Here is a 27311-nt window from a genome sequence, read left to right on the forward strand (position 1 = left end):
AAGCTGTGCCTCTGAAGTACCTCTAAAGCTGATCCCATTGAAGTAGATCATTCTGTAGTGAGCAGGTTATACAAAAACCTCATTGCTGAAGAAATAGAAGTGCTATAACACGAGGATCAGTAACCCTAACAGGCTGATGATTCCTCCAGAATCAGTACATACCTGTCATTATCCTGAGTTACTTACACAGCTTTTTAGAATCAAGTGTGAAACTAAGAGCTAAGGTGTTTTCCAGGGGTTTCAGTACTGTTACTGTTACTATATTGAGCATGAAGAACACATGCTGTGGACTAATATTTAGTATTCCTGAGCTGAAATGCAAATGTTAATTATTCTGGCTGGAGTGGGAACTATTACTGATTTGGGACCCACGGCATGCTTTCCAAGCAGGTAGTTTCAGGAGCACCAAGCCTCAGGAAAACTAAGATTACCCTGGGTCTCCTTTTCTTGGGTGACTGAGTTTCAGCAGTGAAACTCCCCTGCTTCACAGGAAACTTTTCCTGTGGCTGGAACATGTTTAAGGGCTTTCACCCATGACAGTTCTCTGATGTTTAATAACATGTGAAGTTAGGAATTTGTTATTCTCTCACTGGGATGTTTACAGGGTCTTTATCCTTTTCTCAGCTTCTGATCTTCACAACAGTTGGAGCACTAAATTTGTCACATGTGCCAGTTGAATCAGACTTCCTCTGTGGGGGATGGACATGCATATGCACAGTATCATCCCATATTATTCCCTTTCATGGGAAACTAGCTTAATATATATTTTTCTAGTCACAGGAGGGATATATGACTGCAATAGCTTTTGATACTGAGCAGAATAGTTGCTGGTATTCATGGATAAGGGAACTATGTTCAAACCAAACAGCAGAAAGCTGTCAGACACAGAACTTTAACCACAAGTCAGAGGACATTAGGGAACACTATCTATAAGAACTGGAAGTAGCGAGGAGACAACAAAGAAGAGTAATTAAAAAAAGTCAATAGTCCAGTAGTCCTGGACCTTGCAATCCCCAGTGGGGGTTAGGCAAGGAGCTCCTTGGGAGGCAAGTGGAACAGGTTCATGGAAGACACTCCCTGTTTGGGATCACAGAGGGAGGTGAGAAGGTAAGAAGTAAAACTGAGCAAGCCTTTTTGAAGCAACAGACTTACTGTAATTGGATTGGCTAGAGTACTTTGGATTTACAGCTTTCTTGTCTTTTATGGAGAGAAACTTGATAAGTAATGTTTTGGGGAAGGTAAATTCAAGGTAAAGCCCAGAGCAATGCTTCAGAAGGGGGTAGGGTAGATGGTACAGTTTAGAAAAATTCTGTGCTGTTTTAATGCATGCTAAGTCATGCAACTGCAGGGCAGGAATTTTGTGCCAGTCAGCAAGTTTTCCCAGAGAACATTTCACACACAGTAAAGTGACACACACGTGAAAGGCTGGAGAGCCTCAGAACAAAAAAGGACAGAAACCCAGGAATGTGCTAGAAGTTCCTTCCTAATTTTTAATTTGGGGAGGGAACTGTTTTGGAAACAGTTGAAGATAGTTGCAAGGTTTGGTCGCAGGAACTGAAGAAAGAAGTTTGAAGGATGTGAAGGGAGACAGGGTAGTCACACAGGCAGAAAATGTGTAGGTGCTTTGGGAGCATGCAGCTGCCAAGAATTGAGCAAGGAGAGTGCTGTATATATCCAGATACAGATGCAGGCCTTTGTTAGATTTTTCAGATGTCTGGCCTTCTTTGGGAAAAACAGCAGTGAGATCAAAGGAAGGATCCTAAAGCAGGGCAACAAGGGATGAGTGCGAATGTGATATGGAGAAAGCTAGATATGAAAGAAAGATGTTCTGGATAGTAGAAGAAAAAGCTTACAAAAGCATGTTTTGAAATAAAGCAGTGATATTTTTCAACTTCCAGAAAGTGAACAGAGCAAGTGAGAGGTGAAAAAGGGTTTAGAGAGGGAAGAAATAAGAAACAGGATTTTCTGTTTTCTTTTAAAACAAATTAACAAAATTGTGAACTTCAGCTTTCTGTGAATGACAATTGTTCTTCTTCTTTCCTTCCAAGAGCTAGCATGGTGTGACCAAGTGGTAACAGTGGTGGACACGATGAGAAAAAGGTCTCTGGTGTGGCAAAAATACAGGAGGATGAATTTACCCATCTAGTTAGTTCATCAGATGTGCTGTGAACGCCCCATTCAAAATGATCAAATGGCTTATACGGTATTTTTTCTGCGGCACGTGGAACCAAATCTGTGTCCTGGAGTAAGGTCACTATGCTGTCAGCTGGGTGGCAAACCCAGTGTGAGCATTGACTCAGGATTGCAGGCCGTGGGCCTCAGGCCAAGGGATGTCGAGCGTGCCACAGAGGTGACGCGCGTACTCCCGGCGGAAGGCTTCCAGTCCATCGGCACGCCGCCACGCCAGCCCTGCGCCAATTCGTGGAAAGGCAACCGGACTGCCTCCAAAGGGAGTGTGACTTGTCTGCCCGTCCAGATGGATGTGGCATTGTGCTGGCAGCACTGAAACCTTGCAGAGGAGGAAGGGAGTCTGTAGGGTAGCCACTCACTGTTTGTGACAAGCGTTATAAGGAGACTGACACTTGCTGAGGAAGCCCTGTTAGCTTTGCCCAAAAATATCTGATAATTTAAAAAAAAAATAGTGGAGAGGAGGGCAGTTGTTGTACTGCTGTGGGTCAGGATAGCTCCCCTAATTTCAGCAGAGTCATACTGGTTGAGTTTTGGCTCAAAGTCTGAGAAATGGCATTGCACCCTGGGCTCAGGTCTGAGCAATGGCATTAACATTGAGGCTGTTACTGCACTCACCTAAAACAGTACCGTTGCAGATATTCCTGGTATAAAACAGATGTCAGCCTGTCCCTCAAGCATTCCTGTTAAGATATGTTGCTAGTGAGAATTTATTTGGTGTTTCTGCATTGTTTGAAAGGTTTGAAAGGTAGCAACCTCCTTGCTGCAGCTTAATCCTTCAGACAATGCCATGACAACTGTACCACACGGTGCCTGCCAGGTTCAAGCAAGGACATAGTGGAGCACACGTCAACAGTGAAGCCGCACATGAGGTAATGTGTTATCAGCAGACAGGTCAAGGCTCTGTGTATCAACTCCTGGAGCACAGAGTGACTAAAAATAACTTTCTATGGCAAGTACCCATTTCCCAAAGAAGGAAATGCCCTTGTTTAACACCTTCCATCCCAAACAAACCAGGAATGACTTAATGTAGTTCCTGTACCTCTTTACATTCCCAATGGTCTAGCTGGATGCCTGGCTCAAGTGCTCTGCTTTCACCTCCAGAAGGTGACCATAAATCAAGAGTAATATAAAGACCCGAGCAATCCCAGCCACAACCCCATCACCTGACTGTCACCATGGATAGTATTACTAGTTATGCACTAGCCTCTCTCTCTCAGGAATGTGAGTGTCTGGAGATGAACCTCGTGGCTTTTGAGGTACACATCATCAGGTCAGGATCTAGACTACTAAATTACCTCACACGTCAACTTCCCACTTGGGTCTGAACTGTGAACAGAGAAGCCTTCAGCTTCTGTTATGAAACCAGACTTTATACCCACACAAAGGCACCAGAGAGATCGCCAAAAGTATTTTTATTATTTAAAAAAAATAGTATTCATCTGTAGCTTCTAGAATGGCCTAAAATATTTATTTTATCCACTAAACTGTAGTGGATATTTTGGTCCTTGCAATGTCTGAAGATGTCTATAGCATAACACTTCAGTGTGAAGGATGTGAGTCTGTTCTCCCTAACAGTGTGAAGCAGCATGGACTTGAGGCAAGGGTAGAAATGAGTGAGGCCCAGTTTATTATTAATATTGGAGGACAAAAAAAAAAGAGTCAAGCTTAGGTACACTAACTGTGTTTTTGCATTTTCATAAAAAATGTTGATCTGATTTCAGTAGGTTGTTTCACTGTCTTGTCCATCAGCTCTGATGCTTTCACTCTGGCCAAGCAATTTCTATTCCTCCTGCCCTCCTAATTATAGTTTTCCATATATTTACATTAGTAAGTCATTGAATATGCTGATCCTGTCTAATGAGAGTGGCAGGCTTAAAACTGTGCCACTACAGGCCAGTGCAGTCTTCTCCTGAAGACACTACTGCTTTGAGAACATGCAATAGAGGGCAAAAATGAAAAAGCAAAAGCATTTTGAAAAGGCACCTACTAATAGATACACTAATAGATAATAGAAACAAGCATGGTAAATAATTCATGGCACAACTTCTAGTGACCAAAACCACAGGTGTTTTAGTAACACACATAAGCAAGGAGCTTAAGCAGGTCCATTGGATCAGGCAGGCCAAACTCCTCTGCATTTCCATTGTTTGACTCAAGACTGGGCTTTCTTTATTTTTTTTTTCCTGACTACACACAGTACAGTGAGTATAAAAAGGACAGTTAAGCACCACTGCTGAACATGTCTCTTCTTCCCATGTTGCACACCCTGGCAACAAATCAATTTTGTCCTTTGCTGCAAGACTTTCTCTCTGCTGGCTCAAAATTACTCTCCCAGAATCCTCTAGAGCAACTTTTTTCCCCCCTTCACAGTTCATCTGCCAGTTGCCACTTAAGTGAAAAGCATATAGCAAGCAATAACTTTGTGTTTTCCATTCCCTCTAAAGGTTAACTATAGGTGAATGTTTTATTCTTTATTACAAGTAATTGACATGCATGAGCCAACTTTCTGTTCAGAACATAATTTGTATTCTTGAGAGATCTGTGCGTGTTCTTGTTCATATTGCTTCTTCCCTGAAGGGATCTGGGAGGGGGAGGAGAAGGAGAAGCTTTTAAAGTTTGGCTCACAAAAGTTACAGAGAAAGATCTAGGCTTTCAGCTCCATCAGATAAATGCTAATGTAACTGCACCATGTACAGTACAGTGGCACATACTGATAGGAAAAGAACAGAGTAAATAAGGGGGAGGGAGAAGGGGAGAAGTCAGCAGGCAAAAACCCCAGAATACTCAAGTGTTCAGGCAAGCTTGCTGCTAAAATATAAATCATTAGGAACTTGGATCCCAAAGGTTGGTGGGCTCATTAGAAATACAATTCAGGGGGGAATTTAATGAAAGCTTTCTAATGAAAAGTTGATGTAGTTCTTCATAGCCTGACACCTGGGCACTTGGTTAGCATTTGCTTAATCAAACTTACAGATATGATCCCAAGATCACTGAAATTACATTCATTTGACTCACTTCAGTGAGTTTAGAATGAAGTTCAAAAAAGCACCATTTTAATGGGGGTGTGGCAGGGACTTTCACAGAGCATACGTTTTTCTTTTTTTTTAATAAATCAAGAGTCTTCTCATGTGGTTAAATCTTCTTGTGAGAAGGTCTTTTTAGAATCTTGGTTTAAAAAGAGTGTCAGCACATATGCAGCCCCTGTAATTCAGAACACAGCTTGTGGGTTGTGGTGTCCTCGGTCAGGCTGATAGGTGTGGTGGGTACAGCTGTGTAATCCTTGTGATGCTGGCATCTGTCAGCTGCCACTTTACCACACAATAGTGATTTTTTTTATTTTGTAGTAATGATCTTCAGCCCCCTTCCACATGCTTTTTCCAAAATTAAACAGACCTAATGCCTCTTTTAGCAAACACAGAATATTTTTAAAAGCTAATGTAAATCACATATAGAGACTTAATATTCACACTTTAACCTATGAGGGTAGCTCCTGCTGACCAGCAGTAACCCCCTCCCTTAGCTCATTACATTAAAATTTGTGGTTTTGAAAGAGTGAACAGTACAGTTTTACTGAAGAAAATATAATTTACAGGCAGAACTGGGACAGGATTATGTATTAGTTGCACATGATCATGTCCATTTATTGGATTTAGCTAGTGAAGTCTTCATGCTACTTAGGTTACAGTATCCTCTTTGTAGCCTGCTCCTTGCAGTTTCCTGCTGCACCCACCAACAAGCATTCCCCACACACAGATCCCAGTTGTCTACTAAAAACTACTCTAAATATTAAGGAACTAAGGCAACTCAGGCAGACTAAGCTACCTATCTTGTACAATAAAAGCCTGAAAGAGCACCACGAGGTTATTCTTTCCACTCACACTTTATTTCAAACAGGTGTGCAAAGGGAACATATCAGAGAGATTTAAATAGGTTAAGCAGACTGTGAATTTCCATCTACGCTTGGTCTAATTAAAGCTATGAACATACGTGAGACTGAGAATTTTGTTTAGAGTAATCCCCTTATCAAAGCTGTCATATGCCAGGAAATGTTAGAAGCAGAGTTGCTTATTCCCCGTCTTCTTGAGCTACTGTGTTTTCCATTTAAATATCAACATTTCTCAACAGATTTCAGTTCTACCCACAGAGGTTTTCCCACAGTAACTTCTGGCTGACTTGTGAGCCCCTTACTCATACCGGTGATTACTTAATTCCACAAATGCAATTGGATCACATTTAATTATGACTGCATCAACATAAAAGGTTTCCAGTCCTTTAGGACTAACCCAGATAGTGCTATGAGATAATCTCACAGAGGCTGTGATCACCAGAATTTTTTTCTACTTCTGCTTGTGTGAAGGGTAAACCACTGCCACCACAGACAAGTGACAGAATGTTCCTATTGCCAGCCATACTAAGCATGGGTTTGGGTTTGTTTTTTTTTTTCTATGGTTATCTTCCTACAAAGAGCTTTCTGCCTCTTCTGACTCTTACATTCTACCATAAAAGCAGAACTTTAAGATATAGGGTGCAAGGATTTTCTCAACTTTACACCATCTCACTCGCTGCACTTCCAAGCTTTGCACCTCTACCCAGCATTTGCACTTAAAAATAATTAACAGATATATTATATTATACAGAAAAGATATTTATGTGCTATTTATGAACCACAGGCATGTCTTCAGGCACCTGCTGAGCTAAGGGGCCTTCTGTTAGACACTGGAAGGACATAAAATGTCCTTTTGAACTCCTCTCACTGTCATATGTTTCTTCCCAAAGGGCTCTAGAGTGAATTCTTCCATAGATGCATGTAAGTTCTCACATGTGATCTCACTGCAGTCAGTGACATTATTTGTGGGATTAATTAATCACCACTGTGGAAAAGCACTCAAGTTCATGTTCTTTTTAATGAAAGGATAAGGGGAAAAAGGATTTTCAGTACAGGGACTACAATCCTACATGGAGAAGCAGTCAAAGGCCAGGACTAGAAACAGGTGCTCATAGATCACACAAGTTCTCCTGAGGCCACTGAATGGGTCCAGGGCTAAATCTACATACAGACCACAGGGCTGCTCATTTCCCTAGGGCTCCTTTTGTTGGTGTCTGAGGGACAGATTTCCCTCAGCTTCTGCCTGCAAATTACAAGGCTTTCTTTTTTAAGAACTGCTATGTAATAACCTAAAATAGCCTGCCCCATCTATCCTGAGTGCAGCCGGGCAGAGAGTTCCTTCATAGTATCTGTCATGCCTAAAAATATTACTGTTATGAAAACAGAGACAGAGATGTCTGGTTTTGTGTGCTGTGCCTGTGTGTTTAATGTACCTGTAAGTGCATGTGGAGATAGTCTGAGGGTGAGCTCCCTCATCCTCAAAGAGTGAATGCTGTACTGAAGAATTATTTAAAACAGTGAGCATCATGATAAGGGCTTCACACCTGTTTCTGAGTATCTGTCTATAGCTCTACTGCTACACCGTAAATACATCAAAACCAAAGCAGACAGTATGTAAAGCAGAGCAGGGAGTACCTCTGACTTCTAGACTCACTAAACTTGCAAAGCTGTGGGCAGTGCTGCTCCCAGTAATACTTCACAGGCATAAGAGAAATACAAAAAGCAATGAGTCAGACTAAGCCTCATAAGTGAGATGAGGTATAAAATGGGAATGTCTGGAAGGAAAGAAACTTAAGGATACAGCAAAGTAGGTAGGATGTACCTTGAGTGGTGTGTAGAGGATGACGGTGGTGAGGGTCACTGTGACAAGGCAGAAAAGTGGGAGGCACATTAGATCATGTGTGGTTTTCCTTCTCTGAAAGTTTTAAGTCATAGAAAAAGCCCATAAGGGAATCAGATATGACCATACAGAAACAGGAAGTGATGAAAGAATTTAAGTCTCAGTGTAGAGGAAAACCCTATTAGTTGAATGTTTCTCACAGTTTTTTTTTTTTCCCTTCTTGCTTTTGAAATGGTATGTTCAGCTTCCTAACAGAGGCAAACCCTGCTACTAACTTGCCTGCTTTAGGTGTTGTAAGATACAGAGAGAAGCAAAAAACATGCAAGCACAACCTGCTGAGTGAACAGAAAGAAACAAAAGAAAGGATAAAACAACGAAAAGACCTTGGTTGTCTCCAGTTCCCTCTGAACCAGGTCAGCACTGTTGCTGACTATAGTGCAAGACAGGAATTTCTGGAGGATGCCCAGATTGTATGACAGGATATTTATTTCTCACAAGTGCTATCTTTACATCCAGTGTTGCTTTGAAACCTTCTTTGCTTCGTAGTTTCTACAGTTCTACAACCAATATCTCCATATACTCACCCTCTGAGACTGTTGAAAACTACTTCTAAATTCCCTGGAGGGAAGGACACAATTAGATGAGGTAGCACTTTTCCTGCTCAGTTCTGCACAAAGAACCTGTAACCCTTCCAAAAAGACTGTTATTTATCCCCTTGAATGTCCTGATTTAGTTCAAATCATATTCATATATATAATTAACATTTTAAAAGGATTTCTAAAGTCTGTGTCATAGCCTGTAAAAGGCTTTGGCACATGCAGAGAAATTTAGGTACTCCCAGGTTAAAACAGTTTTGGCAAAATAAAGAAAACCAGAGGCAGTAATAAGAAGCCCAAATCCTTGAAAGTACATTATGTGTCCTTCCCCATGCATTAGGCTGCAACAAGTGTGTTGATAGGCAACATTAGATATGCAAGGATGAAGTAAACAAAAAGCCCAAGGATGATGAAGTAAATATTTGGGTTTATTAGCTAGTTGTTTGGGGGTGTTTTGCGTTTTTAAATTTGTTTGTGTTAATGTTTGAGTCCAACTCGCCTTCTAAAAAAAGATAACTGAAATGATCTGTCCGTCTCCTGCCCACAGTCATTGCCTCCATCAATATTTTTGCTTATCTCTCTTCTCATGTTTCATGTTGTTTCAAGCAGCTTTTTAGCAAGCCACAAAAATGTTAGCTATCCAGCTAGGTTTAAGTGGACCCCAGCTGAAGTAAATACTCCAGGCATATTATCTCTCTTTTCCATTTCTTGGTTAGTATTCTTTGGGCCTGCTACACGTAGATCATGAGTCTTTAAAACGTTTAGTGAGGGAACTGTGCATTACAGAAACTCTTGCTTTCACAGTGCTGTGTTTCTATAGTAACTACCTTATTAAAGCACTGCAGCCATCTGCTTTAAATACTAACTTCACAAGACCATCAGGACTAGCTTAAAACAATATCACATGTTCATTAAATATTAAAACTAGAAACAAAAGGAAAGAACTAAAGGAGACAGCTTTTTCCTGTTCCTTCAACCTAATCTTTGAAAAAACCCAAACACTTGTTTGCTCTTTTTAGATAATTTAACAGTTCGTGCCACTGCTTTATAAAGAACTGTGGAAGTGGCCACACTTGCTGCTGCTGGCATAAACTACAACTTTCTGGGATGTTGCAAAAATGAACAAATAAAGAAAATAGCTTCTTGGATTGGATGGTCAGTCTGTACATGCTCCTGATAAGAGATTTTCTGGACCCTGTTTTTGCAGCAGTACTCTCAGGCATACTGTGGTGAAGTCTACAGAGGAAGGAGCACACACAGGGAAACAACCAACAGCAGCTGAGAAGTGCCACACTGAAGCAAACAACTGTCTGTTTTTATCTTGGTCGGCTGAAGGGCATATTCCTCAGAGAAATGTATAATCACTCACTAATACATTCAGCCACCCATCAGCTTACAGCCAAAACCATGAGACTTAAACCCGCTATAGACTGTACCCTTAGGGAGCAGGAGCCTAGACATGGTCCTAATTCACAGAAATGTCTGCTACTTACAAAGGAACCTGCTTAAGTGACAGGCTGTGATGGCAAGGTCTTTAGATTAAGCACACCTACTGTCTTTGTTTCCTTTCAGCAAATTGAAATATGTTGGCTGCTACCTTCTTTAAATACAGTCTTTCTTCAAATTGTGCTAGAGAGCCAAAGGTAGCTCCTCAAAGCCCTTCTCTGTCTTCAGCATATGTTATCTAGCTCACACTCCAGTGTGCTTTACTTCAAGCACTCCACTGTGCTTTACTTCCTGCCCCCCTCATTCTGTGCTGCCTGTTTTGAGGCCCTGATCCAGCAGAAGCTATTGTATTTGGAGTCAGAGTACACAGGAACACTCATAATTTGCAATTTTCATCTGAAAATGCCACTGGAACAAGAAAGAGGAGGAGAGTTCAGATCTTCCCATGGACAAACCATTCACCTCTGCCACTATAGCTCAAGAGAAATATATTCTAGTGTTTTGCATTCTCTGAAACATGTTTCTGTCTTCATTCACTACAGCTTAACAAAGCCATACATACTGCTAAGATTAAGTACCGTGTTTCATCTGTTTTCCCCACTTCACTTTACTGCCACATTAAGCAAGTTCCTACACTTAAGCTGTTCATTGTATTGTCCAGATTTTCATCCAGGAACTCTTCTCTACTATTCTAATATTCTAGTATACTTAGAATATACTTAGTACATTGCACACAGAAAAGCAGCGGTGTGCCTAGATAACACAGGCATGGTCCTTGGCCAAGAAATGAACATTCTAATGGATCACAGGATCCTCACAAAAATGTGTAATTACTTAAGATCCCCTCAGTATGCAGTTCCTCCTCCTTGATGACACCAACTTCTCTGTTTCACACACTTGCTTTTTTCCTTAAGAGGGGGGTTCTTGTATTGGTAGCCCGAAGGCAATGTCTCAAAGCAGTAACAATCATAAGCAAAAACACTGAATGAGGAACAGCAGTTCCTGGAGTTCGAGTGAACATCAAGCTGAGCAGTTATTCAACTTTTTTGAGGAAAAAAGGCAATTTTTGCACAGGCTCTTTTTTGTGGCTTTGTCAGGCATTAAGTTACTTTTCTTCTTAAGCCTTGGCAGGGCTTCAACTGGAATGTTTTATCTGTCCAAAAGGCAAAAATGTTGATCAAAATGGGAAGCCTTGGAAGAGTACAGAATCTTTATTAGCAGAGGTCTTCTAGAGCAGATTATCCACTTATTTATCAGAAGTGCCAGTTTTATGATTTGGCTGATTTGGGAGAAGAAGATGGAACAAGTGGTCTCTTCCATGACTATTTCATACAACTTTTAGGAAGAGCTTGTCCATCTTTCTTACTGCTGTGCACCAGTACAGTTAGTATATCCTGATGAGAATTTTCCTGGATAAGAGTGCAAGCAAGTTTGAACAGGCCAAAAAAAGGAGTTCACAAAGGCAAGATACTGGCCATTCTTCCTCTCAAAATTCAACTAACCCAAACTTTCCACATCAAAACTGTACGCTGAAGCATGACATTCTTTTGTGTGGAGTTTCATGGAAATTGCCATTCTTGAGACAATTCTGCCCATACTCTACATTTGTAGACCTACAGCAAGGATAAAAAAATCAGGGGAAAAAAAAAAAAAAAAAAAAAGGTTGCCAGGATAGTGAAACATGAGTAGAAGACAAGGTCTGATTTTGCTGCTTCTCAGGTATCTCTGTAGAATTCATCAATCAGGGTTTCTGCAGCTTGGTTATTAAATATATACAGTTGCTTTCTTTTATTGATATATAACGTAACTACTAGAAATAGGGGTTTTGTCATATTTTGAAGCTTTGGAGGTTGGCCATGGCCAAAGTCAGGCTGGTGGGGAAAGCACAGTATTGTTTCTCGTAGGACTGAAAGACATGGGAACAAACCTCAGCACTTCACTTGTTTAATCCTGTGAATTAATCCTGTGAATATGAAGAAGAGCCATTGCTGGTATGGCTCAGCCATTTTTTGTTTTTTTAAACTCTGTCAAGTAGGATTTTCTCACTTTTCTAGAATATCTCTGGGCATTTTCACCCGGTGCTGTAAAAAATCTGAAATGCCCCTTGCTCCTTTCACTGGTTTTGTTCTCTTATTCACATAGTATAGTTCTCGTGACTCTTGGAATTTACAGGAGTTGTTATGTTTTTAAGTAGGGTAATGGGAAATATTTTCTGCCAGTGGTTGATGCTAAACATGTATTTTGGAAGCCCATGCATGTTCCCACCTTGCCTTTGAGTGCTGTGGGCAGTTGTTAGTGTAACTTAATATACTGTCCAGTAAGTGTTCTGTACATTTTATTCTCTGTACACAAAACCATTAAGCAATTGTTCTGTTAAAGAACCATCTTCTGCTGAGAAAACAATGAGTAAAAGAGAAACAGTTTGACCCCTGTCTGTCTGCCTCCTAGGTCAGGAAGTCCTCTCACTGCTTCATTCAGTGCTTCAACTTTTGGAGCATAATTGATGTGCAACTCAGATCCTGTCCAAGATTCCCAGCTCCAAGAGACATTAATGCAAAACCCTCAGGTAAATACCAGAAGTACTGTTTTGTCTCTTCTCCATCTTCCCCTGATTTTTGGGTAGATTGGCTTTTCAGAGTGGTGAGGAAAAAGGAGTATTGACTGAAAAATATGAACTGGTGAATAATCACTTGCTCTCTCCCACATACCTAGGTGGCAGAGAGAGCTGTGGCTGGAAATAGTTGTTTATTATGCCAAGGAATATTCTTCCCCAAACTGTGCACTGTCATGATTGTAGATCAATCCATCTAAGTATAAGAAAAATCAAAAGTCCTTAGTCTGTTCTCTGAGAGTTGAGTAAAACTCTTTAGTAAGACTTGCACCCATGCATCTGAAGACATAATTAAACTTTAGGTGTGCCTTTTGCTGAACTTGTTAAACAAGATTTCCACTGCTTTTTTACCTAGAGGACAAACCCATGACAGAGTCTGTATTTATTTTGAGATACTCATCTAAACTGACACAATGGCAGTGTTTACCCTGTAGCATACAATGGTAATCTTACACTGTTACCTTACCTCTTGCCCCAGCTAAAAGCATTGAATAAAATAAACTTCATCATAAGCAGCATTTCTTCCCTTATATTCTCTTCACTGGGTGACCAAAAGAAGCTCTTCATATAGTGTAAGAAAGTATTATAAACAGTAAGAACATTCTCTGAGTCAAAGATTCACCAGACAGAATTTGTGTATCTGTATAGTCATTACACTGGTTAAGTTAAATGTGCTGGTAAAGCCCACAGACATCATAAATACTAATAATCCAGTCCTTGAAAACCTCAGTACTTTCTGATTCAGGACAATTTAAAAAGTGCTTCAGGGTTTCTGAAGAAAGACTCCAGAGAATGCACAATGATGTACCCAAAAGGAAAGCTTTATACATTAAGGGATGATTTTACACTAAAGCTCTAACTCTCCTTTCTCCCACTCTGCCCGTACTTGTACAGTTTTACAGTAAGGTGGATTTGCTTTCCTCAGTCAGGAGAAATGCTACAATGAGCTCTTAAAATAGGAACACAGCAGTGACCTATTTTCAGTACTTCCATTCTTATTTCTAGGTCTATTATATACAGTGTAATGAACATTGTAATGAACATTCAGCAGTGAAAAGACATCAATAACTGACCAAGTACATTTGCTCACATTCTAAATACAAGATTAAAAATAGTTAGGAGACTGGACAAAACTGGCAATAGTTTAAGGCCCTGGTTAAGGGCTGACCCACAGAGCAGTTCCCCAGCTCAGGTTAGAGCTATAAGAGACCACATGAAATGAGCTGCTGACCAAGCTAGAGTGAACATGTCATGCTCTCTTATTTCATTTTGTTTACATAGCAAAGAAACTTTGGAGGAATTTTGACCACTCTAATGCTGAGCTGCCATGGGTATGGTTGGAAAAGATGATATCTACACTTAGAAAAATTTTCTTCAGTAGTGGGATTGTGTTGCAGAAAAGGCATGGAGAAGCTCATAGTGTGTCTTTCTTGCAGGCTTTATTATTATGGTATTTACAAACACTCTTGAGATGTAATTACAATAACTTAGATAAAATAGAACTACCATCTTTCTATCATCTCATCTGCTTCTGAAAAGGTAAACTTTCTATTTGGGAGGGGAAAAATAATTTTTCATCATTTAGGTTTTTGCAAAGCTGAGATTAAATTCTTCAATTCCAGAAGTGAAAACTGGAAGTGATTTTTAACAAGGATGTGTTATTTTTGCTTATTTAGCAGCCTTTTCAAGAAGGCTTGAAATTTCTTTCTGATTATCTTAAGCAATCACTCACAGTTACAGTACCTGTCTTCCTCCACATACATGTATTTTTGACACAACTTCAAGAATGCTAGAATCTGTCAAAAACTAATTGTTGGATCATGTACTTCACTTTACTATAAACTGCTTACTTCTAGAAAGCAAACTGCTGTGGAGTTCTTTGGCATACAATACAAACTTCTTTCAAGAGCTTCAAGGGTGAGGAAGGGATACCTTCTTTTTTTCAGTAGATGTGTACTGTATAAAATATACATGTGAAGATAGAAAATGGACATTTGACAGCTGAGCATTCAGTGCTTGGTTTGCTGAAGCAGCGTTTCAGCTATGGTTTTTTTCTTAAGGCCCATGTCAAAAAAACAAATCAGCCATATAGTGGTATTCATATTTTGTAGATGGAAGTGTTTCATTTGAAATTACTAAGGCATCTTTTTCCTAAATGGATGGTCACAGCCCAACTACAAAGCTTTCATTAGGGTCTGAGTGCAAGTGTTAATAAAGGAACAAAAAAGGAACTGTCAGTCAGGAACTACACGACCATGAAGTGTTCTTTTCTTTTAGCCAAAGTAAGCCAGTTTTACATTTTCTTCCCGTTGTGAAAATTTTATGTACTGAGTTAGCTCAATGCAGAAACAGAATGCTGAAGAGTACAGTCACTTCTATCCCTGAGCTGCCGAATCACTTACGTGCTGCTCCTGCTAGTTAATAGTAGTTATTTTTGGTTTATGGTGGAAAACACTCTCATGACAACAATGATACTTCAAAACAGTTTGGGAGCAAAATCATCTGCTCTGAACATCTCTCAAAGTCTGCGCTGGTACGAGCGCCTCGCTGTTCGTTCCCAGTGCTGGCGATCTAGGTCAGCCTGGCACGCGGGATGTGGCATTCGCTGCCTCTTTCATAACTGCCCGTAAGAGTTCTGGGGTCATGTTTGTAAACACTGCTGCCATGTGCGCATAAGCACGTGGCGAGACACCAGCATGACCTGGAGTGCCAAAGCCTAGAGGTAAAGCTTGGCTGCCAGTGTGATGTCGCTAAGCCAACCAGCGCCAGTGCCCCAGCTGGAGCACGCCCCTTGCAGCCCTGTGAGACACCGCGGCGGGGTGTTTGAAGGGCAAGTGGGAGCCTTTTTCCTGTATATGGCACACGTGGACGTGTGCTAATGTTGATGGTGGCCCCGCAGGTTCATCTGTCAGTGTAAGCAAATGGCAGTGCTGAACTGTTCTTAAGAAAAATGGAACTCCTTTCTGCCCCAAGTCACTAAAATTGAAGCCCACATGGTCCCAGAACACAATGCAAAACTGTGGCTCTCAGGGAAAAGAACTGTATAAGGGCACATTGCCAAAGTTCCCAAAATGACTTCAAAGACATACAACAGAGACTTCGTGTCTGCAATAGCTTTTTGCTGGCTTTGCACTGATGAAATTAAGACCGCGTTTCAGGCATTTGAGGAAGTAGTTCCTAAATGATTTCTGTTTATCAGTAGAAGTTGCATGATATGGCCAGTACAAACAAAAGTCACAAGCCTTTCATTTCCTCCTAATGAGAAATAAGCAGATCCAGCCACCCAAACGTATGCAAAGTTTCATTTCACGCTGACCACACACTTTATATGCTTCAAGAAAAAAACCCCAAACGTGACAGGGGGAACAGTCTATGGTCAATGTCCCTCTCCATTATAGTGGCTCTGTTTCACGCGCAGCTGTAAGTCTCATTTGCTTTGACCTTTCCTGGGAGAGCTGAGAATAGGACAAAGAGTTAAAGTGTTACCAGTCTCTGCTGAGTCTGCACTTCTCAGCCAGGCAAACCAGAGAGGCGGCTGGAAGCGGAGGGTGTGCACGCAGCAGAGGGTGAGCGGGAGGGGGTGCGGGGAGGGAGAGTAAAACAAAAGGAGAAAAATAAACTGTGCACACCCCGAAACAAAACACGAGAGCGAGTACAGAAAAAGTGCTCATCTTTGAGGAACAGAAACTTTTCTATTTGTTTCCCTCCATGCAGTTATATCTTGTTATCTGAACTCAAGGTACGGTCGGTAGATATATGAGTCCTTGAACCCTGAACTGGTGAGAGTAGCAATAGTAAGTGAATACAATTTTAGCTGAGCAGCTGGAAAGAAACAGGCTTTGTCTTCTTGTGCCTCAGCTATGGGAGGCCATTTAACGCTGCAACACACAGCTGTTCAAACCTCTTTCTTACTGTACACCAGTGGCCTGCTAAAACAAAGCAGAACTAAGGCAGTCTTCCCTGAGTGATAATGCAACTCTGGTTTTAAATATTAGCTGCTCCAAATTACTTGTATTTTGTTGACCTCCATCTCTTAAATCTGGATAAGAAGTCCTGGGTTTGTTAGTGGGAAATGAAAAAAATAAAAGTGTCCATTCATTTCCACAGGCTTTTTGAAATCTGCCCTACTGTAAACGTTACCCAACTCCTTAGAAGTGTTTCTGGAAAGCAGAAAAGTACCTTCCTCACTCTTGTGTGTACATTTAGCTAGCGCTCTCCAGTGCTACTACGCTATCGAGCAATGAAGTTTCTATTTTTGACTCACTGTGGACGATCTCACTCTGAACCCGTGGCCTGAATATTGCTTAAATGTAAAATGAGCAAACCTGAACAAGCTAGCAGACTCCACACCCCATCACAGCCCTGGCTTTAGCCACGAGTGCTGCAAGCAACCAAGACTGTGTGTCAAAAACAGGAGCTCTCACAAGCTGCAGTGTGGCACCCAGTGGTGCCTGGGGACACCTAGGAGTGTGTTTGTAAGCAGCAGGACCACGTGCACAAGAGCCACGTGGGGCTTGGCTGGCTGAACCTCCAAACTGCTGTGGAGACAGGAGCAACTGTGGGAGGCAAGTCCAAATGCTCTGCTCCGTCTTCTTCCAAAGTAGTTTGCAGTGGTATTGTATCTCTAAACATGGCAGGGAAAAATCCATCTGTCCTTCATGGTCAGCTGCATCTGCCAGCGTCCAGAGATGCTGCACGAGCTAAATTACCTATTGGATTTTATTTCCAAATGCAGTTCATCATGGATTGTATCCCAAGTCCGTGAATGTGCTGAAGTTAAATCGGGTGGGCACTTGGTTAAATGCACTATATAACCAGGCAGGCTGAGCTATGACTATGACCCACAGCAAAGGAATTCTCAAAGGCCAGACCCTAAAGCTTACCATCTCCAGTTCAGGTCTAGGAGATGAAGGTGGACTCTTGAATAGAAAGGTATGAATGCTGCTATGGTTAATGGCAGGTCAATGCAGGTTTGTGCATCCCATCTCCAGCACAGAGATTTCTGACAACAAATTAAAACTGGTTTTATTTTGGTAATTTTCCCTCCTTTGAGCTCTGCTACCAAGTGTGATGTCAACATGAAGGTTTGTGGTCCCAGACAAACCTTTAATTGATAAAACAGATCAAATGGGAATTGTGTGGTAGATTGGAGCTGATGTATATGAACGGCTTGCACTCTGGGAAATCTTGCCTGAATGAATAGGAGGATCAAGGGTATTAAAGGGAGTTAACTGGAGTACTTACTTATAGAAATGTCATAACTGTTTCACACACTGTGATTTCACACACTGTCACAATCTACTACTTTTAATTACTGTAATTTTAATTATTTGTTTGGACATACATGGAGACACCTACAGTTCCAGTAAAATGGAGATAACATTCTTCCCTGCATCCTTTCTCACTTGCAGTGGAGGGTTTAAACAGTGCCACAAAGCACTGAACAAAAAGTCATCCTTTTCTCTGAGATTTATTTAATTTTAATTTGCTGAGTTGTTTTGGATAACCACTGCTGATTTAGAGGTCTGAAAGTTTGTGCAGCAAAACCAGAACATGTTGTCAGTCAACAGAAAATGTTACTGAAAACCAAATTCTAAAAAAAAGTGAAAAGCATCTAGTTTCTGTTTCTTAAAATTGATACTTCTGTTATCTTAGTAAGCAGAGAAAACGATCAGTAAACTTCTGAATGAGCAGGAAGGAGGGTATCATGGGTAAAGCACTGGGGTTTAGGAGATACGGGTTCAGTTTCCAGCTACACCACAGCTTTCCTGTAGGTCTTCTAGGGTTAAGAAAAAAAAAAAAAAAGGCACAGAAATGAATGACTCCAGCAGGGTTTGTACCACATTGCATGATCTCTGTGTGCTTTGGCTTTCAGTTGTCGCTTATTAATTTTATACCCTTTCTCTCTTTCTTTGCATGTTTTGCCTGCTCATTAACATCAGCACCCTGGGGAAAAGGCTACAGCAGTGCTGCTTAGGAACTCCTCTGACACACACACACACACACACAGAGCAGGCACTAATAGCAGCTTTGCTTTATTTACTGCAAATATTTAGTTTTTTGAAAGGGAGCTGCCTGCCTCTGCTATAAACAAGAGTTACTAACACTCTGGCCCCTTGTGCGCTGCCAGACCCTTTTTCTCTGCCTCTTTTACTGAATTAAATAGTAAGAACAAAAATGGCTTATGTTTGTACAGCCCCAAGCACAGTGGGATTCTGTTTCGTGGCTGGGATATGAGGTGCCTCCTAATGTGCAATAATTAATTTCACTCTATCCAGTCTCCTTATATTTAGAAGCATCAGAGTTGCCATCCTGAATTAGACTCATGCTCCAGCTTGTCCAACAACGTATCTCCAACCAGCTCGTTGTTTCAAGAAAAAACAGGTATTCTGTTAGTAGTTAGACGCACTCTTCCAGAAGCATAACTTCTTATTCATCAGCCAGAGTCTACATTTTATAGCAAAATACACATTAACTCACAACTGCTTTTAAAAGTTGGGGATTCTGAGTAAAACTTAGTTTTTTAGCTTCTATACCTGTAGTCTTTCCATCTATTTCTTTTCCCTGTACTGCACCCCATCATCCCCCTCCAAAAAAAAAAAAAAAAAAAACAACCCCAAAAACAAACACCCCACCCCCCAAAACCAAAAAAACCACACACCCCAAAACTACTTTTCTTCTTTTCTTCTTTCAGTACTACAAAGTATATGACTGACTAGGTGCTTCACTGCTCCAAGGTATGGCTTGTCGAGCCCAAGAAAAATGAATAGGGCTTTTTGAAAATGGCAGTTTGTAGGATCAGCTGACACTGGGGGGGAAAAAAAAAAAAAAAAAAAAAAAAAAAAAAAAAAAAAAAAAAAAAAAAAGCTACCTATACTTAATGTATTGAGAACTGTACAACATAGACACAGTGGAAAAATAGAAATCTGCATTTTCCTACCTGGTTTCTCACTTCTCAGCACAACACACAGTGAGAAAGAAAACAGATCAGCACAGTTCTTGGTTTTCTTACTGCTTTCTCACACCTACAGAAGCCTCTCGGCTATAAGGATTACAGGGAAGCAGAAAATCACAGGTCTAAATGTAAAGAAAGCAAATATTCCATGTAAAGTATGGAAAGCACCATAGAAACAACAGAGAACTTAAAGGCTGTATTCTTCTGCTTTGTGCAGTTTTCATCTTTATGAGTATCAAGAGTGTTTTTCCCTATTTGGTCTGTATTTTCACTTGCTCCTAGGTATGTCATGTGTACATTTGCAACTACCTGTGCATGGAATCACAGAATAGGAAACTAGCATACATTTGCCTTCCCACAAAATGTCTACTAGATAATAAGTGTTAAATCTGGCCCTATCCAGTTGTTCAGCTTTCATGTTTTTGATTTTTAGTGTTGCTATTCAAATAATACTTCAGAACTTTTTTTGGCAGACAAACTTGAAAATTAAATAGAAAAGCAAGCAAAGGAGTGCAGAGGAAACATACTTTCTGAAAAGAAAGTCTGTTGAAATCTGTAATATGTCCACACACATACCGCCACTGCTCCATATCCCAGGAACAGGCAAGTCCCATGTACTTGCCAGCTTTCATATGTTATCTTTTAGGGATAAAGGGCATTCCTTTTATTAAGCTGTACATGTACTTGAAGCCTCATGGAAATACCTCACTTCTGTGGTGTTTAACTTTGGGAAAGCAATAGAAACTCCTGTTTTACTGCAACTATTCCTTTTTCTCACTTTACCTTGAGCAGGACAGTAATGCTACTTGCACACAGGAGAAAATACGCAATTATTCTTTTCTTCTTTTTGCTTACATAAGAACTGAAAGAGTTTTGTGTCCTTTGGCAAGTATAAAAATTTTATAACTTCAAAGTATGTGACTTCAAACAGAAGTGAAGTAGCACTGAAAGAACAAACAGATTAAACAAAGATGAAAAAAAGCATCAGGGGCATGAAATGGGGCTGAGTGTTGCATGAACAGTTGTTGTCTTTCATTTGAAGGGACAAATATGGAAAGATACTAAAGGACACAGAAGATGAGGGCAAAACTCTCCCGCCAGAATCAGGCCCAGGGTTAATGTTTACCCTTTGATCTCTCTAACAGCGCTAGAACTGGCAAGAGAAGGAACAAATAGCACAAACTCAGGAATGCCTTGTCACATACTCTCTCACATGCTTTACTCTTGCTTGCTACCTTCTGCTACCCACCTAGTGCAAGAGTAATGGGAACTGTAGGTTTAAAAAGGCCAGAAAAGAAAATGAAAGGTGGTAAAGAACTTACTGAAACAGAAGCAGATTCTGGATAGGACACTAATCATTTTGTCCTGCAAATGAGAAGACACCACTGCAGTGTAATTACAAAATTATAGTGTTGTAATGGACGTCAACATAAAATGGGAGCAACCAATGTGAACATACAACTGCTAGCAGAAGCCATGTGTATAACAAGATCTGTGATCAGCCTTCCGACTCTGTTGCATGACAGTGAATACCATGATTAATCCAGACAAATTCAAAACATGGAAGAGGCAATACCAACTGCTTCCTCCCTAAGAGGAGAAAACAGAACTCAGTATTCATTTTGTAAAGCAAGTGATGTGCTCTGCACAATGTTTTGAGTGCTTCCTGCAGAACTGCCTAAGAAAGTCTGGAAAATGTGCATGGGACTGGATAAGGAGCATTAGAACCTTCTGATAATAAAGTCCTGAAGCACATGCAGGGGATAGGCTTCAAGTGTCTCTGAAGACCAGAACTGGCCTGACAGGTTTAGTTTAGGTCCACAAGGGAGAGCATGAAACACATTGTCAGCTGGGTGCTTCTGACCAGCTACACTGCATTTTCACAGAATCACAGAATTGTCATCTCTGTAAACTATCCCCAATAATTAACACCACTTCTCCCCCCGCCCCCCCGCCTTTTTTTTTTTTTTTTTTTTTTTTTTTTTTTTTTTAGCAAAAGATTTGTGGCATTATTCACTTGGTTGGGTAAATGCAGAAATTTCCACCAAGCTTCTTACATCTAATGGCGATCCAAAATTTGCCTTGCAGTGGTATAAGCTTTCATAACAGCAACGCCTCTTTGTGTCAACATGTCTCATTAAGTAATAAAGGCTTTCAGCTATTTGATTTTACTCATAAAGTTAGTAGGATTCATGATTTCTTTCTTGTTCGTTAAAAAGGAAATTGTTCTAGTATCCTAACAGGCAGTGAATCATGCTTAATTAAGGAAAAAATATATAACCATTTACAGTGGGATTCTTATATTGTAAAGAGCTGCTTTGTTATAAAAGGTTTTGGGACTTGAATTAATTATACATTTTTAACAGGGGAGGAGGGGCACAAAAATAATTTGAAACCTTTGCAACAATTCCCTTAACCCTCATCTCATCCTTCGGGTCAGTCTGTTCCAGACAAACCCGTCAACACAGCCCAGACTGCGCTCAAGCGCCGAGGAAAAAAACAGCGGCGTTCAAGGAAGGATCCAGCGGTCTAGAATGCAACACAGATGAGAAAGCTCAGCCAAAACCCAAACTATGATATGCGTTCTTAAAACTCTGCATTTTTTCTTTCTTTCCCCCTCCTCTGCTGTCCGTGAGGACTAGGGAGATTCCTAGAACTCTGTCCTCACTGGCTGCGTCAAGGCAGCTGCCGAGGATGCTGGGACACTGTTTGTAAACACTCAAACCACGTGCACGCAACCACATGGAGAGTCATCATCCTGACCTAAACCTACCCACTTGGTAAGCCGGGGTTTCGCTGCAATGGAGCCAAATCCTTTCCCAACACGATGTGACTTAGAGTAGCTCACGCCAGGACACTGGAACACAAACTTGGACTGCTGATGCAGTATTGGCAAGGAGATTAGGCAGAAGAGCTGTTTAAACTTTAGTCATTGAAATGTGAGTTTAAGAACAGGATAGTTTATATAGAGTAAAGAATGCAGATGATGTTCTTTATATACCTGCAAAAATTCAGCTTAAACCTGGAAACTTCCCCTCCCCCATGCATACACCTGGTAAAACCAACATTCATACTCTAGGAAAACATGTGGTATATATTTGAGGTTAGAGGTAATGCTAGAATGGTAGAACATGTAAAGATTATTTCATGTTGTCTAAATTGCATCACAGTATTTAGTCTGAGTGTGGATGGTACTGCCCTCGACCTGGAGAAGACACTTCCAAGGGGTATTTGGTTCTTGAGCTGGTTATCTTAGCTATCTAAACACTCACCTGCTCACTGCTTTGAAACTGTCTATTGTGGCTTAACATAACTTTGCGCTTGATTAGGCTTAAAATGCTGAATTATCCTTCCTTGCTGAACTTGAGCATAGAGCAAGCCTATTCCTAAATACAGAAATGCCTCCTGTATTTAATTTTTTATTTTTGTTTTGGTAAGAGGAAAAAAACACACACAAGGAATTAGGTCAAATACTTCAAGCCTTTATTTATCTGTAAGAATAATCCTTCTGGGATTTCTTGCCATATGTATACTATGAGGCAACAACACTTCAACTTGGAATCCCCACCTCCACAGAAAACTTTGCTTTTTAAAGACATTCTCAATTTTGTTCAGGTTATTATGATGACTCAGCGTTCTGGAAGGTGTTTTACAGAGGTGAACAAGCCTGCTTGAAAAGATAGACAGGAATCTAAATCTTTATGGCTTTTAGTTGTTAAAGTGTTTTTCAAAGCATGGCAATTGTCTTTAAGGTGACCTCAGATTTAAAATTCTTTACTGGGAGAACCTAGTAGGAAACTCTTTCTGATCCACCTATAAGTCAGGACATGTTTTTTTCTTCATTTCAAGAACACTGTGAGATACATGGGTAAAATTAGTTTGCTGTTCTTTCTGTATCTCAGACCTTGTTTTTCTCTACCTTCTTCCACCCTGCTATGTAATGCAAGGCACATTTCCAGTATTTTAATCCAAACAACCTTTTGGGGTCAGTCATCAGCTATCTTTGGGATTAGTCCAGATGATGCTGGAGGGTCAGAATTTTATCCTTAACTGCATCCATCACTGCATCCATCCACTGAGCAGCTCCTTGGCAAAATGGGTGATTTTATATATATATATTTTTTTTTTTTAAAGCAAACTTACCTACCCTAAGGTAAGGCAGAAGTGATTTCTTTTCAATGGGTGACTGAGGGGATGATTACTCATTGTACTTTCCATTTTCAGGTTTTATTATCTAGGATTATTGGGACGAGGTATGCAAATTGAGCATGTAAGCAGTGATGATAAAGTAACAACCAGAACTATGGCAACTTGTTAGTAGTTACTTGTTCAGTGTTCAAAAGCATATTTCTGCTGCAGAATATCTCTAAATGAGTAAGATGGTACTCACTGCCTTATGAAGTAAGGGATGGGAATAATGCTGCAAGTGTGATTGATTCATACAATTCTCTTTTTGGCTTTCAGCCATGATGCAGTCATATGCTTCATCTCTGTTCAGACTACAGCTTTTTTTTTTTTTTTTTTTAATAATGAATCATAGTACATCCCACTCAATTTCAGAACCAGCACATTGCCTTTCAAAATGATGTCACAGCACTTAATGCTGCTGGCTGACTGCCTTAACAGCAATCAGAGAGCTGGACTAAATAAATACTCTATATTATTTGCCAAAATAATTTGTGGTTGTGTTCTCCAGCACAGTTTCCAAGATAACCACCGACTCTACTTGAAACTTGGCAACTTTGTTCTACCATTTTCAAGCTCCAGTTGTGAAGCTGGCTTACAGATGCTGCTACCATGCCTAGAGCTACTGTGCAGCAGCCCAGTGAGAGAGGTAGAGGGGTCACTCGCTGTGACAAGCCAAATTTGACAGCTCTTCTGGAATTACACCTTGACAAATTGTCAGCTTTTTAAAAAGGACCTTACTTGGCTCCTGTAGAAACAAAAAATACATCTTCCACTTGAAACAAAAAGGAACAAGGGATTTAAAGTCACTGCTTAGGCACACTGATAAAATCACTACTGTTCATGCAAGTAACTTAGGAGTGAGTCGCTCCCTGTAAACCTGACCATGGTCAGTAACATTAATCCAACCTGACCTTCATGGTTTTTCGAGCAGCAGATTTGTTCCAAAATATGATGAGGGTTCTTTCCCCTCTTTTCTTTAGCGCTGTCTGGCTGTTGTTAATATTTAAAGGAACACTGTGGAAGACGCAGACCAGCAGCATCTAAAGTGCTTGGGCAAAAAGGAACAGTCCCATCCAACTTTGGCAGCTGAATGTCCATTCCAGCAGCAACTACAGGTTCTCCCGATTCTGCGTGCAAACCCCAAAACGTTTACAACCTATTTCTGCTAACCAGTGCAGCACTGGTACCAACAAGAGACCTTGGAAATCTGTCCACCATAATAATTCAATTAACTCCATAACAAGCACACATTTCTTGTTCTTTATACAATGCTGACATGCCAAAGTCTAAGATCATATGCACTATATCAAAACAATACCAGTTCTCCTGGCTAAAAGCCACCACAATGAATCACCACAACGTCAAATTTCTCGTTAAAAACCTTACTACCAACTGTGATATTTCGGTAGATTCAGGTGCCTCAGCGTCTCCTTTGGAAGATTTGTTTGGAATGGGCAAGACAAAACTACTTTCTGAGGTTCCCTGGATGCATTCACAAAGGGTTTTTTAATGTCACTTCCCAGAATGTAACAACTCTTTCCACTGAAAGATGACTTCTGAGTTCTTCAGTCTCACATTAACAGCAGTTTAATCCCACCACCAAAACACTGTTGTTTTCCACATCTTTGGCTTCCTTTTTTTCCCCTCCTCCACTTTCCCTGGCTTCTAGATTTAAACGTTTTCTGACTTCACTGGCAGGGCTCATACTAAACTTTCCGTGAGAGAGACAAAATACTGCCCGACAGAGATTTTTTTTTCATTGGTTCCAAATGGTTCCAATGGCTTTCTGCGGGATAAAATCCAAGATGAGTACATTGTTTCAGAGAGTTAACAGCAGCCGTCAAATCCCCCTGTAACTCGACTTTAGACATTACTATTGACCAATGACATCTCCCTGTTGAGTATCTTCGGCAACCACGTCCTGTTTTGCACTGCACAACCTCCCAAGTGCCATAGTGGAATACACATGCAGATCACAAGTGAATGTGTGACTGCACTCACCCCCTGCTGCAGTAAATCAACCTGCCATTAACACGCGAACAGAACGGCCTCATTAGCCGACAAACAACACCCACTGACCTGCTTTCACTAGGGACAGTGTTATCTCCTCATCTCTGACACTCTTAAACTTCACATCGAAAGGAAGAAGAAGAAAAGAAAAATATTCTGAACATATATTCAGAGCTGCCGATCACTGCTCAAAGCCTGCACATTCGCATGCCGCTCATCATGGAAAGCAAATCTTGTGATGAGATCTTTGGCTGCAGCGTTTCGATGAAAGCACGCTAGACCACATCACTTTTCCCTTCACCTCACTCCGAAAAGGAAAATTACTTAGCAGAAAAGAGTCTGCTGAATTTCCAGCACTCTGACCGCGAGCCGAAAAGCCCTCTTTTAACTCTGGGCACGAGAAGGAGTGCTGGTGTCTAAGGGGGCGATTGAACGCCGATAAACGCCGCGGAGCGAGCGAGCGCACACCGCCGCGCGTCCGACTCCGGCGTGGAGAGGTTGCTGCTCTTGTCTGTCATCTGGCGGGGAACGAGCCTGACCTCGCCGAAAGCGTTATTTCAGGGGAACACGCTCGGGAAAGTGATTCTGCTTTTCATCCCGTGGCCACATTGTGCCCCGACGGCGGGGTTTAGCAACGCGGGCAAAAAACAGGCGCGTGGATCATCGCACGGAAAAAGGGAGGCCTCGCTCCGAGCCCCCCGTCTCGCCCGCACGCACTCATCCCTCCCGAGCCCCCCGGCACCGCGCTCCGCTCGCCACCCCCTCGCCCTCCCAGGCCCCGCGAGCCCCCCACCTCTCTCCCCTCTCCCCGGGCTGCGCCCGCCTTTGTGTCCGCCCGGGGCTGGGGAGCGGCACAAAGCCGGGGCGCCTCCGGCCGCCGTCCCCCGTCCGCAGACAAAGGCGCGGGGAGGGGCGGCGAGGCGAAGCCCGGGTCCGGCTCCGTGGGGAGGGGGCGGCGGCGCCCTCGCCGCCCCTGTCAATCAGCCACGTTGGGGGACCCACGGCGGCGCCCCCTCCTCGCCGACCCCCGGCGGCGCGGCGCGGCGCTGCCCCGCGACACCTCCCGGCGGTGCCGGGCGGGGAAGGCGGCCGGCGCGGAGATCCCGCTCTGACCTCTGCCGCGTCCCTCAGCCTCGCCGACATCCAGCACGCACAGCCCGGGCGCCGCGCTCCCCGCTCCTACAGCGCCGCCATCTTGCTTCCTTCTGCTCCTTGGCGAGCGCGGCCGGGCCCCCGCACCAATATGCGCGCGGCGCCCTGACGTCGGCGCCCGCCCCGCGCACCGCCCCGCGCGCGCGGCGCGGCTCCCCCCGGCCCCCCCCAGCGCGCGGCGCGGGGGCGCCCCCAGCACCGTCACCGGCGCCGTCCCCGTTCCCAACCGCGCGGGGCTTTTTTCCCGGCTGCTGACGCTCTTTCGGCCTTTTGGGGATTCCCACCCCCGCCCGCTTGCCACCCCCTCTCCGCCTTTTCTGCTTTCGGCGGTGGGTTCGCGGGACACGGCGGGGCGGAGGGTACCGCCCTCCAACGCCAGTCCCCGCCAGCCCCCGGGGGACAGCCCCGTCCCGCATCCCTCGCCTCCTCCGGCGGCG

General features: G+C 42.2%; 1 protein-coding gene across 2 annotated transcripts in view; it reads right to left on the reverse strand.

Annotated features, from left to right (window-relative positions):
- Positions 1 to 26948, reverse strand: part of TET2 (tet methylcytosine dioxygenase 2) — a 71094-nt gene extending 44146 nt beyond the window's left edge. For both annotated transcript variants that reach the window (XM_066317854.1, XM_066317853.1), the window contains exon 1: positions 26836 to 26948. In XM_066317854.1, the coding sequence (XP_066173951.1) occupies positions 26836 to 26865 (30 nt within the window). In that variant the 5' untranslated portion in view covers positions 26866 to 26948. The remainder of the gene's footprint in view (positions 1 to 26835) is intronic.
- Between the last annotated feature and the right edge of the window lie 363 nt (positions 26949 to 27311).

The sequence above is a fragment of the Sylvia atricapilla genome, chromosome 4 (genome assembly GCF_009819655.1).
Source record: "Sylvia atricapilla isolate bSylAtr1 chromosome 4, bSylAtr1.pri, whole genome shotgun sequence".
Classification (NCBI taxonomy): domain Eukaryota; kingdom Metazoa; phylum Chordata; class Aves; order Passeriformes; family Sylviidae; genus Sylvia; species Sylvia atricapilla.